At 42.6% G+C, this 16,743-nt stretch overlaps 1 protein-coding gene across 1 annotated transcript in view; it reads right to left on the bottom strand.

Annotated features, from left to right (window-relative positions):
- The window catches only part of LOC120763355 (partitioning defective 6 homolog gamma-like), a 65,328-nt gene that overhangs the window by 36,253 nt on the left and 12,332 nt on the right, over positions 1–16,743 (bottom strand). The window contains exon 2 of the mRNA XM_040086570.1: positions 15,860–16,082. Within this exon, the coding sequence (XP_039942504.1) occupies positions 15,860–16,082 (223 nt within the window). The remainder of the gene's footprint in view (positions 1–15,859; positions 16,083–16,743) is intronic.

The raw sequence follows: 16,743 nt of genomic DNA, 5'->3' as shown, positions 1-16,743 counted from the left end.
TCCAGACAAATTCTGAACACTTTGTTTCCTGTGAGAAAATAAGCATTTGACTAGAGATCTCCTAATCAGGAAACAGACACGTCAGGTATTTCTAGAATGCTAATGAATGTACAGCACAGTGCAGGGATTATCTGCTGCCTGCCTCAGCTGACACCAGGGACTCCCAGTATCTGAACTCCCTCCTGTTTTTATTCAAGGCACAGTTTGCAGAAAGATCTTGCCCATGAAAAGAAAAACAATATGTGAAGTCAGCTCCCAAACGGATACACAGAGCTACATGTGGAGCTACAGGAAGAAAGAGCTTAGAAGCCACTTGCATCAGGGATTGTTTTCTTCTTCTGGTTAGGGAAAAAAGAGAAAAAACTTATCCAAGACAAGAATGTGCAATAAAATCAGATTAAGGAATGTTAGTCACTCCTGGCTTCCCCTCAAAACAGAAGTCAAAAAGTTTCCTCCATTTATTCACAAGATGTCTAAACAGTGAGTCTTGCTGAAAGAACAGGAAAAGAAAGAAAAACAAAAAGAGAAAAGTGAAAGGAAAGAAAGAATGTTGCTCTTCTCAACCTACTAATAAGCTCCTGAAGTATTCTTCCTTCATCCATCCAAAGCTATCCCTGCAGCATCAGCAGGCACCGTGGTCACTGCTGGGTCCCAGCCAGCCAAGAGTGCAAATACAGTATTAAATGGATTCATACTTTCCCACTGAGACAAAGCCTGAATAGCCTAACAACTGCTCCATCCTCTGTGCTCCCTCTTCCCAGCTAAGCTTCTCATAGTGCTCCTAAATACAGATGTCCCTGACTGTTTCCGTCCATGTTTACACAAGGAAGAGGCTGAGGGTCACAGGGTGGAACAGCTGAGAAGAGCAGGCACATTGCTGCAAACGTGTCCACTCTTCTTCAGATCTGGCTCTGGTAGTCAATGGCTCTGCTGCTGCTGTTCAGCATCCATTTACACAAACACCAGTGTGGTTCTTGGAGAAAGGAGGATTGTAATTGAAACCACCAAAAATAACCATTGGCATACAACACTTGTTATTTAGCACAGACCCCCTTCAGCAGTTTTCATGGCCATGATTCAGTAGACACAGTGGCAGCACTCCAAAATAAGGTCTCCTTCTCCTCTTTCTGCAAAAGAGCCATGGATCTGCACAAGCAGCCTAGGAGAGGACCTCATGCCCCAAGCTTAACCGATTTACCACCACACTGCATTCCAGCCACAAGAGAAAACATAGACTAAATGCAGTTGTAGGCAGAGAATCGTGCTAAGCCCTCACAAAGCCTCTCCCACGGAGCCCTGTTTCCCTACGAGCAAAATGGACCCGGGCTATTCCCAGTAGCTGATGAGTCAAATAACTTCATTATGAAATGTTTGCTTAAGACCAGGGTTGTTATTTAAGGAGCCAGTATCTCACCTGCCTCTCAGAGATAATAGAGGTACACGAGACAACACACCCAGAGCACAGCTCCTCTCTCTACCTACAGAAGTGATGCGCTCTGAAGCAGCTTTTGACTGCTTTAATTGTGTCACGCTAGCACAGGAGTTGTTTACCCAACTTCTGCAGAGATAATAAAGCTGGACATGTAACACCTCCCAGCAGCTGCAAAAGGCAGTCAACATACAAAATCAAAAAAAAAAAAAAAAAAAAAAAACCACAACCAACCCCTTGGTTATGTTTGGCTTGTTTAAAAAAAGAAAAAAAAAGAAAAAAAAAAAAAAAAAAAAAAAATCCTCATTTCAAAGAGGGCCAGGCAGAAAAAGTTACTGAATGGACGTATGAAGTGATGTTTTTCTCCAATTTTTGCCACACGAAGAGCACAGAGGGTAACATATACCCAAGACGACTTGTAAATATATTTCAATATAAAAAAGATTGTACCACACAGTTTCAGAACAGCTGAAATAAACAGCCCTTCCCTCCTGTAAATCTGTAGTTAAACTACAGGCATAACATACCATATTTAGCATTTCCAGAGGAATGCACACAGAGATGACCATGAGGAAGATGACTGTGGTTGTAGACTTCCCTTTAAACTCATCTTTTGGTTTGAAAACAGACAAACACACCTCATCTGAAGAGAAGGAGCTGTTTAACAGCCCCCAATTCACACATCTGCCAAGCAAGAGAGTTCCCACAGATATGAGATTGTCTTGCATTGGTCACAAATCCTTTGAGCTGTCAGACACAACCATCTTCTTATACAAGGAGTCAGAATCTTCTAACCCAACCTGGAGGAACGTTTCTTTTCCTTGGAGTCTTTATATGGCTTTAATTGAACCTGGCCCGTCAGCTTTGAACCTCACCATCCTCCAAAGGTCCTGGGCTGCTGCCTATTCAGATGGTTAATGGTCACTGCCCCCTTGGGAGGGCTGGGAACCAGAGTACAAGGAAAGGGCAGCAGAGTGTAACAGTGGTATCATGCTGGTGTTTGAAGAGACATAGAGAAAATGACAGACAGGAAACAACTTTTCTAAAAAATTGTGGAATTGTGCATTGGACAGTTCTTTTAATCGAAGTAAACCACTCAGAAATGTGTTCTGAGCAGATTACTCACCATAACCATTTTAAAACTATTAGGTGGCAATTATTTCCCAGCTGACATGGATTCCCAGTTGAAGGTGCACTGGACAACAAATCTAAACACCTTAGTTTTTTTCCCCCCATCATTAAAAACAACTAAGTGGCATGGGACCTGCATGTCTTAAAAAACACTTGATAACTGTTGTCCTCAATAAAATCTTATCAAACCAGGGCAAAAGCTTTTCACCCAGCTCCTACTGGGATGATAAAAAGGTATACAACTTACACATCACAAGAAGAAAAAAAAGAAGCGTACCCACCTCTGGCTGTTGGGAAAGCAGGATTCTGCAAGTTGCAAAAGCTCATACGCTTTATCATGGAAATGATTACATTATTCAGGAGTGGCTGGTGGCAGTGACTGTGCCACCACCCTGGCAGACACACCACTTGGTGTGAACTGGCAGCCTGGCAATCATCCTGGCGCCCACCCTCAGTTTCCAAAAGAAGCACCGCTCTGGAGAGTGAAAAGCAAAGCTCTCTGCAGAAGCTCTACACTGCAAGCAACTTCAGGGGCTGTGTTTCAGGAGTTCTACTCTTCCACACCTTACAAATGAATTCTATTTTACTGACATTCAAGCTGCCAAAGATTGAGATTTAGATAAAAACAAGAAGTGTAGATAAATATTACAACCACTCTGTTCCTTCCAAATGCCAATATTTTCAGTGCCGTTGACACTGATAAAATGCTTGAACTGTATACTGTACTTTATTATCCAAATTCAGCATCTATTCTCCTTGTGATGACCTCCCTGACAGGGTTTCTCCAAAGCCATTCTAGCCAGATTGTGGGATATCAGCTACCTAAGCCTCTCAAATTGCTGTTCAGAACAACTACTGTTTCTGCACTTGTATTTTCAAGCCAGTTGGTTGAGAATGCTAAGTGCTATAGAGTTAAGATGATTATTTGTTTTAAAATTATTCATGTTTTAACTATATTAAGAAAAAGTCTTTAGGCAAAAGATCTAGGAAGCAAGGTTTTGCAGATAAAATATATGAATTTGGAACTGAAGTCTTTTAAAAACCAATGAGGTTTTGCCTTTTTTTTTTTTCTGCTACAGTTTTCTTCCCCCCCTCTTTCCCACAGGTATTTCCTGTGCATTCTCTCTTCCCCTGCACCTTGAATCTTACTAGAACTTTGTGTCTGTGGGAGGTAGATTCTGGAGGAAACCTCAGAGATATGAAGACAGCAATCTCAGAACCATCACACTTCCTACCAGCTAATGAAGCAGCCAAGAGCACAGCTGGAAGTTAGGTGCCATGTGAGCCCAAAGAGACCCCAGACTGCACCTGAACAGGGACAAGACTTCCCCTTTGATCCTGAACTCTGCCCTGGTGCTCTGCACCAAAGTGCACCAACCTCTGGGTCAGCTCACAGAGCCCATCCACATGCGCTGCAGCCAAACACCGAGTTCAACAGGACAGGATTCACTGCATGCAATAACAAGCATTCCTGATTTATTTTAGGCTGCATGAAAGCTAATAACATAAGCAAAACTTGTGTTTGCCTTGAAACAGTACAAACACTAAGAGCCAGGGAACAATGCCTCAGCAAGACAGCAGGAACCAAATGGGAGTAATCACAGAAGAGTTTGGGTTGGAAGGTAGCTTTAAAGGTCATCTAGTCCAACCCCCCTGCAATGAGCAGGGACAGAGACCCCATGACTGCATGGCAGAGCTGACACAGCCCTATCATGCAGGAGGGAGGCAAGGCCATGCCAGAGCCTTTGTGCACCTTACAGACACGGGACTGTAGCGAGCCACCTTTCCAGATCTTTGGATCTCAGCACAACCCCTGAATTACCTCCAGCAGCATTCCCTCTGCAGCGATCCCTCCTGAGCAGGGATGCAACCTCTGCTTGCTACTTCCATGTGCAAGCAGCTGTCCAGCAATTTATGTCACTGACACTGACGTGCCTGGTAGTGCCAGGAGCTCTCTAAGCTCTCTGGTTTGCTGGAATCGTTCAGTTCACACCAGTTGTGAGAGCTGCCACGGAAAGGTAGCATTCAGCAAGAAGCTGGCAAGCAGCCTAGCTAACCTAGGTTACACTAGCAGGTTCTCCCACAGCTGCTGCTGATGCACCTACATAAGCAACTTCATCACACTGATCTCTTTCACCTCTCTTGGGACGTCCACATGGAACTGAAGTGGTCTGAAACAGAGGCAATAACATTTCTGAAGACAGATGGTGCTAGGAACTCTGATTATTCAAGATAAGCACACACCCATAAACCAGACCAACAAGACTCAGGAGCGTGCTACCCACACACTGTATGACACCCATCATGGTAGAAAGGCACCTGGACCACACTCTGCAGCTCCAGTACTTCCTCATGATGCAACACAGCTCTGGGATCTCAGGATGCAACTGGTGAGAGGAAGGGTGTGGGACACCGCCGCCACTTACCAGCTGAACTGGGACCAAATGAGGTACAGTGCTAAAAAAATCCACCCGGGGAAATTATTATTCCAGGCATCTAGAGGCAGGACAAACTAGCCACGGGGATGCTCTGCACATGGTCTGGTGATCAACACTGGTGAAGTCCACTGTAAGACAGGGCTTGGCACACACCTCCAACAACATCCTTTCTCTTGCTCACCACTGCTGTGCACTTGCCAGAGCTGGTGCAGATGACACGTACCCTTGCTGAGGGGTCATCTGAGCAAAGGAAGATGATTTTGTTGCGGCAAGCTGTTTCCTGTGATCTGCACCCCATGAGTTGGCTCCTGTGGCCAGCTGCTTCTGGGAATGTTTCAGAGACAGGAGATGGGTTCTGAGGTACTGCCAAGCCACTCTGCCCACAGGAGAACATGTTAAATCACAACGGATATCCAGTCTGCAGCTCCTCCCAGGGCTCCCCCTCTCCTCCTCTCACCATCCCTTCTAGATGGCATGGCGTGCCTGTGAGATGAGCTTCAAGATGAGCACCCAGAGTGCCCAGCAGCACCTGCACAACAGAGAGCAGTGGACAGGCAAGAACAACCTCTAACACAGACCCTCTGTTACACCCACAGGCACCACACTCCTGGCGTGTCCCCTGCCAGGGGACTGGAAACTCTGTGAGGCAAGGGGACGAGTGCTATGGTACAGTAGCCAAGTACATCAAGAACAAAGTTAAATCCCCCTTTAAGCAAAATACAGCACAGGGAACCAGTGTTCTTCTGGGGGGCAGGCTGGGACCCTCAGGAGAGCCTGCTGACAGGTATTCAATTCCCCTCTTTCAGGGCAAGAAATGTTAACTCTACACATGGGTGACAGAAGCTGCTGGGTAATGCTGTCACATTGCCTCTGAAGTCTGCCAAAAAAACAGGGAAGGGAAAATTCCACAATACTATCAACAGCACCTTTACATCCACAAGCAAAAGGCAAGAGACTCGAACTGAAGACTAAGTTAAATAAAAAAGTTTCCTGTTTTTCAGAGTCACAGCCCATTACAAGCACAGATACCTTGATGAGGTCAGAAAGGCACCAGCCACACAACTACTGAAATCAACTTAGAAAAAGTAATCTGATGTGCCTCTGGGCTTGGTCTATTTACACAAGAAGTGTTAGCCAGATCTAGCGAAAATCACGACCACTATTAGCATTTTCAGTCACCCATGCACATGTTAAGCTCACTAGCTGATCCTTGTCAGCACTCTTTGCCCTCTATTATTTTCTACCCAGGGCAAACATTTGGGATACTTTTGGGTACAAGCTGATAAATGGAGACATCATGTGGTTAGCCATACAGAAAAGTAACTCCCTCATTAAAGAACCTCATGGATGAAGAAGCAACTTTTGAACCATAGCACTGTATGACCCACTGGAAACAAGCATCTCACATTTTGTAAGCAGTACAGATAAATCCTTTACCAGGATTTGATGCACAAATGTTGACTCCCTACATGCTACCTTCTCCTCTCTAACATGTAGGGATTTTAAAATGCAATGAGTACATTGCACTAGTGTTCAGTGCACTTTTAAGTGACTGAAGAATAATGCAGACACAAACGCTCCTCCTGCTATTGATAGTCTCAGCTAAGAATCGTTCTGAAACAAAATCTTTGACATTTCCTGTTGCATACTGTACTCCAAGTATCTTATACATCGACCCCCCCCCCCTTCCCAAAGGATAAGGCATGTTAGAATCATGCTGCTTCAAGGAATACAAGCTTAGGAAACTCCATTTTTAATTTTTATTAGCCACTAAGGCACCACCCTAGGAGTTATTTATGGGCTCTATTATAAAGCATTCATTTATTCACTCAGAGTCAGAAAGAATTTCTCCTTTTCTGAAAACTGCGAGAAACTTCATGGTTTTCTGATTAACACAATGTGTTTTGTTAATGCAACGAGTTTTCCTCCCCCTTACTCACGTTAACTGCATTTCAAACTAGATCTTCGTAAGCACACAAAAGCAAAAATGTAGAGATTACATGATTTTGTATAAAAACCACTGCATCATACTACTAAAACTACCAAATTGCTTGGCAGAATGAAAACAAAGTCATAATAAACCAGGCTAATAAACTGAAAAAATGGGCTGCCACCGGTGTCCACCCTGCGGACATAACTAACAGACCTCCTCTTAGGACACCTTCATGACATCCAGGGATGAGGGAAACAGCTTCAGCCCCTTTCAAATCCCAGCTGGTAACTCAGCTTTAAAGGAAGCACTTGTGTTCACCTACAGCAGCTGAAGAGACAGAAAGGCTGGCTCAAAGCTCACCACGACCAACAGCTGGGTAGCCTTGCAGTGCCTTTGCAGAGGGAGCTTTTCTCCAACTCCACTGAATTCCAGCTGACTCCCAAAGACACCAGACAGTACAGAATTTCTTATTTATATATCAATTCCAATCAAATAATAATTTTTCTTCAAAACTTTACAACTTTTTATTTTATTTTTAATGCAAAGGGATAATCAGAGAAGAAAAATAACAAGTCCAAGACTCACAGCAAAAAGCCAGTTCTCCTCACTAAGTGTTACTTCCATACCTGTTCTGTCACTGCTCTCCAAGTCTTTTTTCTAGTGCTGGGAGTAAAGCAACACCAGCACCTGTGTGCCTTCCCCTAACACAACCTCCTGCCCAGGGTGCAACAGCATTGCACAGCAATTAAAAAGCTGAGGCAAAGAGTAGAAAGCCAACAACTGAGAGGACGAAAAAGCAAAACCTGGGAGAAAAAGCAGAAGAGAAAAGCTACAAGAAAATGGAGGGTGGCAGGGGAGAGAAGTGGTGCGGAAGCTATTCATGTGGAGCTTTTAGAGGTTACTTAACATCAGCATATGGCAAGGGCCTGAAGAGCAAGAACAACAGTGGACTTTTCTAGGTTAATAGTTTCCTTCATATTCCCACAGGATTCTTTACTACTCTAAACATAGCAGAGAGGAAAAAATAAGATCCAAGATCATCATCAGGGGCAGGTTCAAGAAAGGGTTCTTTTGACCTCCCCAAACTGCTTTCTCTCTTGGAGCTGAAAAATACCCAAAGTTCTTATGCAGTATTAATACTGACCCATTTTAATTTGAAACATGCAATCCCAACAATGCAGGCAGATTGAAGACAAAAGAGAAGGTTGCATTCATTTAAAAAAATAGGTTGAGTGGAGTTATATTTGTTGAAATATATTTGGAATTAATTTTTCAGCGCCTGCTACAAACACCTAGCAGAAATATCCTTCACTGCATGCTTGTTTTCAGTGCAAGAGTCTACCAATTAAGTTATCCTAAGACCTTTAATGTCATTAAGGACTTAGAACAGTTCAAAACTTCAGCAGAAAACCTACTCCTGAAGGCCTAAATCTTGCGTTAATGTTTGTATTTGCACTGTGCTATCTACCTTCATGTGCTATGTGAAAGCTACTTCGAGCTTGTGAGGTCTTGTCAGGTAAAACCCAGTGTCAAAGAGAGACTGTCCACTCTCATTATCATCTGCACATTATACTTGTTTCCATCACTCACAGAAGGGAAATGACAATTAGGCCAAACAGGAAAAAAACCTGAGCCATGAGCAGGAAACAGAATCTCTTGTTTTGACTACTAAGGTAAGAAAAGGTAAATAGTGGAAAATTCCCCTCATACAGGGACCATAACAGAGGTGGATCATTTGACAAGTATTCCTTGCCAAGCCACCTGTCAGAGCAGCTTCACTATCTTAAAGAAAAAGCATCAAACCAAGGAAGGAAACAAGAAATAGCATCACTTGAGACTGTGAGAATACTTAATTGGGAAGTTCTTGTATTTTGGTTTTTTTACGTATTTTTAGGGCAGCATTCCACAACTATAAGACAACAAAGAGAAGTTTGGAGGGACAGAAGAGTGTTTATTTGCTCCTACTTACATGGCTTAGGAACTGAAGCTAGGCATGGAGTTGAGGAAAGGCTCCTATTAAAGGCTGCACAAGTTCCCACTCTAAACAAGTTTCTTTAGCCTAAATTCAGCACAGTGTGTGGCGCTGGTATGAACTTGATGCAGTTTTTAAGACTGTGAAAGTCTATTTTTATTCTTAATATAGTTGGTTATGTGTAGTTATTACTAAGTTATTAAACTTTGAAACTGAAAACAAATGCCATGTAGCTTTAACACGGAAGTGCAATAAATGTTTGCTGTTTTTGCCAAGCTTCTGTTCTGTGATTACTGTACACTGCAACAACAAATATTTATGCAGCGCATACTTCTGCAATAGTTCCCACTATCAGCTATCAACCGACCCCACAAAGCCTAGCTGTAGGCTAAGCTATTTCCATCCCTCTTTCACTGAAATTCTTCTTTAGCAGCTGTTCTGGTTACAATTAAAAGTAACTGGTGATGAAAACCAAATATGCTCATACTCTGGAAATGGAGTTTTCGAGGAGAAGAAGCAGCCTCACACTGGCTCTGCTCAGCCACCAGGTATCACTAACTGTGCAAGCAACAAAATCCAAGCCCACTTTTTGTTTACATCTGACAAGCCAGATTAAAAACTCTATGTTTTTAAAGTTGCTTAATAAACCAGTAGAAAGATAATGATTACCCAGTCTCAGCATTTGCACATGAAAGGTGGAACAGAGAAGTTACAGTAATTTGTTGCCAGACTTCACTGGAACAAACAGCTGCATTTTACTTATCTTCAAATATCAAAGTACTTGAGTAGGACAAAGATTATTTGGCTTGACAAGCTTTCAAAGACCCCTCCAGCTCAAAACCAGAAACTGAAGTTATTGAAGAAAGTCATGAAAGCATTTAATATAAGCCTAGCAGCAATTCCTAAACACTAGCACAAAATTTACCACCATCCTCTAATCTTGTCTGAGCTAAGACAAGATGCTTTGCCTCCTTTCCAAATCCAATGGAATTGTACACTTCCAAAGGCTAGAAGCAGACAAGTTCTTCCACCCAGGAAGCAAGGGCTTCACAGCAGTGTTCAGATGCTTTAAATCAGCCTATCCCATGCTAGCTCCTCACTGAAGCGACTTGTTTTCTGCCACAGAGCTGGCTGAGGGAGCTCAGCCACTGGGTCACACTAGTGCCAGGGCAGAGGACACAGGGAAGCAGCCTCGGGACAGTCAGACCAACAGCAGAGCCACATCCTCCACTGCTCCCATGAGCTACACCGAGTGTCAGCAGAGCTTCTTCTTCACCCTCCCGCCCTCCTTTGGAGCAGATAAGCTGAAGACCTCAAATCATGTTCCCTGCACTTTAATAAAATTTATTCTATCCCCTCAGACTCCTAAAAGACTATTGTGAAAATCTGCTCAGCCCAACCAAAAGGAAGACCAGAAGGAGTTCAGTATTTTCGCTTAATATGTGCTGCAACCTGCTGTATTATTGAATACATCAAATACCTTTGACAAGAGCAGTAAAATCACATTGTTCTTGTTTAGAAATACAACATTTTGAGAAAACAAAGTCAATGTCTGTGCTGCAAAACAAACAGGACTGTTACTGAAGAACTAAAAAGAAAGTGTGAAACAATTGAACTCAAACTTTTGCAACTGTACCCACTCTAGAGGGCTGAGCAGAGAGTTAAAAGTTTTAGGTAGCTGGAAATAGCTGCTGCCTCAAAGCCAGTTTTTGTGTTTAACACATGTGGTTAGACAGCCAACAACCATTCCTGGGGATTATCTGCTCAGAGTATGAAAGACAATAAAACAACCCACCACTGTTTTTTCAGGCAGACCTGGGCATGATTCCCATTAGCACACTTTTATTTTAAAACTGAGTGTGATTGCTCTGATTTTATAAGAAAAGAAAGCTAAGCACAGATGTTGGTACTTAGAGCTGCACAAAACCTTGCCAGGTAAATAACAAATTGCAGAGTTATGAACTGCTTCTGAACATGCACAAATATATTGCATGGCACAGCAGCTTAAATACATTAGTCACTGTATGCAGTTGGAGAAAAACAACATCTTCCAGTCTTTACATTAAAACAAGCCAAATCCAAAACCCAACCAGGTAAATGCACGTTTTTCCCCTGTTGATTTTGGATCAAGCTTTAAGTGAGAACTGACGGTAGACAGCAGTTCTAACCACTCAAGGAGGAAAGCAATGACTGGTGTTCAGTACTGGTTTACTGTAACAGTAATGGACTATTAAAAAATATAACTACAAAAGAAAAGACACATATCAAATTTCTGAAGGTGGCACTTGATGGCTTTTTACACACTATCACTTTTCCAGACTGCAAAATGCAAGACAAGACAGATATCAGAAGTCATCAGCCTTCTCTAACTTCCATCCATGTCAATTAACAGCTGCAGTTAATTTGTGGTATTTACTAATTCACGATGTAAGGCCCTGCTCCATTTTGCTGTGGAGTGTGGTTGAGTGTATTGGCTATTAGAATGCTATTCAGCTTGTTCAGATTTTTTTGCCTTTCATGTTCCTACAAGATGTGTTAATACTTGACAAAGTTAACCTGAAATACAAATTTGTCACTTGACATTTCGGTGCTTCATCTATCTCCTACTTGCAGGACACTTATAATGAAACCATTTAAATCTTTAGAAAGCTTTAAAATTAACTTTACTGATGAAAAGTTTGTGAATTTGAGCTAGAATTTGCTTTAGGATTGACAAAATGCCCCCATATTTATTAATGTATTGTTATTTTTATAGAATCAGAACATACCTCCTGTTGCGGACAGAACAGAAAGGCTTCTCAGGTGAGTTCATTTGACCTCAGTCTGGCATCAAGATGAGACCAGACAGGCTGTGCACCAGCTCTCCCACCTCCTTTGCAACTTGAGGTACAGCACATTTTCTGTTACTGCCCATGCAAACACTGTCAACCCTGTCAGCCCTGGTAGGAAGTGACGGTCTGGTCATCAGCAGCCTTCATCAGTTCTCCCAGTATCAGAATCAGAATCATTAGCCTGGATTTACCGTGGTGTGCTCAGTTAACCACTCTGTTCACTCTACTTGCTATTCTTGGTCCTAGGCATATCACTTGGGAAAAGAGAAACCTTGGGAAAACAGCACTGCACAGAGTACTTACAGGGTGATCAGCTTGGTTATTTTGCAATGAACAATGCTTGAGTTTCTGAACTTTCTAGGTTGAACACACCCCAGTAGGTAACACAAGCAAAAGAGGAGAAATTCTCAAATCTCTTCCATTTGGTAGACCTCCACTTATATCCTTATACCCGCCCACCCCCTGCAAAGGAGTCATTTGAGGCAGGTTTGCAATGAAGAATTCGTTGTAATTCTGCCATTTATTCCATTCTGTTTAAGATGCTCCAATACAGATCAGTTTGAACGCATACTGTGCCTCTGTGACACAGGCATTAAAGCAAGATTTGATAATAATTTCATTCCATTTAATCAAACAAGAAATAATGTAATGCATTCACAGTATGTAATACTAACTCCTTTCAGTTTTTCTGGTTTATGTTTCTGCTTGAATTCACAGCTTACACTTAAATAGTTTTGCAGTATACAACAGATTGTTTCAAATGCTGTAGTTTAAGTCAGACACAGACCAAACAGTCTGTATCTGACTTAAACATGATCAGCATCATCAGATAAGCTCTTCCTTGATGCAGGTCTTGGCTAAAATGCAAAAGTTAGTATGGAGCAAGTCAAGCACATCCTCAAGTTCTTGCATTGTTCTACAGTCTTTGAGACATCTATCCCTTCCACAGCAGCAGGCACCTTCCACAGGGAGCTCTGTGTATGTCTGGTATCAGTTACAGCTGAGTGAACAAATCCTCACGCTCAAAGCATCAATTGATGTGAATCACTACCTTACTAACGAAGCCAAAAGAGCCACGTCAGTTTACAACATGGGACATGACCCATACTTGCAGCCTGGGAAAGCAAGTCAAAGGAAAACTGCATTTTCTTTTTATAGCCTGGTTCTCTAATTAGGATTTTTGTCCACACTGTAATTTGGTATTGGAGGGGGAAAAAAAAAAAAAAAAAAAAAAGCACCATATACTTTAGGCAAACAAATCACTATGAGATACAAAAACTTGCTATAGCTCAATTTGCTCAAACATAACCTGCAAATGTCCCAGATTCTTCAATATCCAAAAAAATACAAACAGCAATGATTGCAAGCACACTGGGAACACCAATTCTAGTCCTTACTAAAATGTCTGGCTAATAAGCACTAACATTCCCTGTATAGGACTACTGTGATCCTGAAAAATTTGGGGCTCAGGAGATCTCAAACAAAAAGAAAAAAAAAGAAAGGGGAATAAAACAGCCATCCCATACCTGGACATCAACCTGGCATGAAGAGTGCAAGCAATGAGCACAATGTTTTCCTCTGGGGACAAGTGAGAAAAAAGCTTTTGAACAGAAAAAGCACAAAACTATGCTCAGACACCTAGGCAAACAAAAACATCAAGCTAGGAAATAGTTGCTTGATTATTGTTCAAAGACTAAGTTACCTATTTTGCCACTCTGAGAATGTTTTAAGTGTTTTAACATGACTGTGAAACTGACCTGACAAGAGAAAGGGTAACTCAGCTATAAACTGGGAAAACAGACAGGATGACTAATCACACAGTTGATAAACAGTTTGCTATGCTAGAAAAAGAGACCTGACCTTCAACCGTTCAGTCCCTCTATGCCTGCATACTTCTGCCTTGTTCCCTGGAACTCTCCCTACTCTACAGCACTGTGAGACCAACCTCTGGCAGCCAGCTCCCAGGACTGCTCCCACTGAAAAGCAGTGATCCCTGATCCCTGAGCCTAGAGAGCTGATGCTCTGCAGTCTCCTTCAAAGCCCCAGGAGAGCACTGCTCATATATTTTACTAGCATCCCTGTCACGCTAGTTTCCTGCCTCTGAAGTGAGAATTTAGGGTGCAGGCACACCACATTTCTCTGAATGGCACAATGATTTCTCCATGCTAGTCCCCCTGTTCTCTTGTGCAGGTCTCCAACAGAAGGACCAGCACTGCTGTATCCCTCCAGCAGAGCAAAGGAAAAAGAGATGAAGATTTCACCTTCATTCTTGAAGGGAAAAAATTCTAAAGGCTTTGTCTAAGCAAGGGAGATGAACATGACTGTTAGGGATCACCCACAAGTACGAATCTCAAATGTTAACCTCAGGAGTCCCTGACAAAAGCCAGCACTAAGCAAAGGGATGGGCCAGAATTTACTGTTCCCTTCAGCTTTATAGAGGGAGAAGATATGTTGGGAAAGATTTCAGGCTCTGCCACACGTGAGGAAGAACAGGCCTGCCTTCCTTTACTTGTCAGCATGATTCTTCTCACTGAGAAACAGGTAAAATAAAAGCTTTTTTAAAAGGAAGTATTGCTCTTTTCCATTAAAGTTAAAAGATAGAAACTTTAACAACCAGCACACTTCTAGAAGATGAGGGAGAATTTTTTCGATATGTAGGCAACAGCTCCCTGATTTGCCCAGTTCTGTGATCAGCATTTCAGTGGCAAACCCCTCCCAGCGCAGCCTTAGGTCAGTGGTTTCAGCAGTCTGTCCAGAGCATGGACAACTGTGCTCTGAACAGCACTGATCCAGAGACACGAACAAACTCAAACTGAAGCAGACGTGACAAAGTCATGCAAGGGATTTCTCATGACTTGGCCCACCACGAACACTCACAAGCCCTAACAGGCATTGCAAGAAGACCTAATCGGATTTGTGATCCACATTTGCACTTTCTGCACAAGAAGGAGGAGCAAGTTTTCTCCCACAGACATTTCCACTCACCTAATAGACAGACCAACTAAACAAACTGCTTCAAACCCTCTTCTGACTTGGCTCCTAGAGCATCTAAAAATTGCATCTAAAAGGTGGCAGACAATATGCTCTGAACAGACAGGAGCCACACAGCCCTGGATGTATTTGATGGCACCAAATCAAACCACACACTACACCAGCTCACACCAATGAGCAGGTTGGAGCCTCTTGCTAAATCCTTATCAGTACACAGCAAGAGTCCAGGCCAAAAAAAGCTACATGACTGCTCCAAGTCTCAAATCAAGTCTTGTTTCTGAATCTGTTGCTGACGAGATTTTAATTCCAAAACCCCTGTGCTATAAATCACTACATGGCTAAAAAAAACCTGTGGAGGAAGTGCTAACACAGTGTTATCACTGTGTTAGCACAGTGGGATTTAAATCCCCTGGGATTTAAGGAGCTCTGTGAGAAGACACCTTGTTATAAAAGCCACTTGTCTTCTGAAGCGACTGCCAAACATGGTCTCCTTAAGGAGAACAACACACAGGGCAGTTAAACCTGATGTCATCTTGATATTCAGGCAGTTCTCCCAAGGTTTTGATGATTCAAAATGGGAAGAATCAGTATTTCTTAGTGTAAGGACAGAGGGAAAAAAAAAAAAGCATCATTTGCTTGTTTGCCAGGTTAACATAATCAAACAAGATGTCATTTGTGACAATTGTTTTTTTTTCCTTTCACAGCTACACATCTGTGTGCATTCACACACAGACATGAATAACTTGGGTATGACACTGACTATCAAGATGGAGAGATAAGATTTCTAAATGCGAAGCTGCAGTGCTAAGACCCCCTCCCTCCACCAAGTGGAATGGTACACTTGGCATGCTCAGGTGATGACACGGCACCAGCAGCACAAGGGACAGACAACAAAGGGGCTCATGGTGACTCTCAGCATGGTATCCTTCAAACATCTCACAGGCAGCAGTGCAGTCCCTCTGCCTGCCATGATGCCATGCCATTCCTGCCAGCTGCAGTGAAGTGCCTGTGAGGAAGAGCAAGATGGCTCCTACATGCCTCCTACATAATTTCAGCCTCTAAATGGGTGCTATAAATCCACTCTTCCCCTTGCCGCAGCACACTTTGAGGCACTGAAATGAAACTGCATCTTACCTTGTCTTTGGATAAAAACCCTGAGCAGGGGATGAGCACTTGAAACAGCCTTGAAGAAGTTGTCATCATTATTAATAGGGAGAAGGTCTCCATGCACATCAGCATATCCAATCATCACTTCCAGGTTGGCTATGTGATGAATGTGAAGAATCAGTTTGTAGAAGTCTTCAAACTTGCCTGGCTTGTAGCGATCCAGAGAAAACCTTCTGAACTCTGCCCCAAACTGCAAGAGAAAGCAAACAGAGCATCAGCAGATGCGTCACCACAGGCCAATGCTCCAGTTTGGCACCTGAACGTGGTATACATCACCTCTCTTTTCATAGAATTAGAGAGCCACAGGATCAGTCAGGTTGGAAAAGACTTCTGAGATCATTGAGTCCAGTTTCTACTATTCAAACCTATCCTGTGGTGAATCCCATCAGAACGTAACCATGACATCACAGGTACACTCAAGTGTTCCATCTTAAAAGAAACCGCATTTTTAAAATATTAAGTTTTCATTAAATCCTCTAGAGGATAACTGCATTTGTAGGACCTAACTTTGAAGGTCCATTATTCATTATCATCATCTCAGGCATCCACAGAACCATTCTTCTCCAAAGCAGAAGTATTCACTCTACTGCTTTCAAGAGAAGTTACTCAGCTATTCAAACAACTTTATAAAAATTCTTTGCACGTTTCCCATCAATACCACTGGGATCCCAACCACAAGACCTTTAAAGAAGCACGGCATGTGAGCATGCAGCTTGTTATTAGAAAATACACTCACTCTACATGACCCCTGAATTTTCTGGCAATCCATGCAGCAGAAGGAAAGCTAGTTTTCACGGCTTTAATTTTTCTGTCACTCCAGTGGTTTTTATTTTTAAAGCTTTACAGACCAT

This window comes from Hirundo rustica, chromosome 1 (assembly GCF_015227805.2).
Source record: "Hirundo rustica isolate bHirRus1 chromosome 1, bHirRus1.pri.v3, whole genome shotgun sequence".
Classification (NCBI taxonomy): domain Eukaryota; kingdom Metazoa; phylum Chordata; class Aves; order Passeriformes; family Hirundinidae; genus Hirundo; species Hirundo rustica.
Note: the sequence above shows the minus strand (reverse complement) of the source record. Positions and strands in the feature narration are given on the sequence as shown.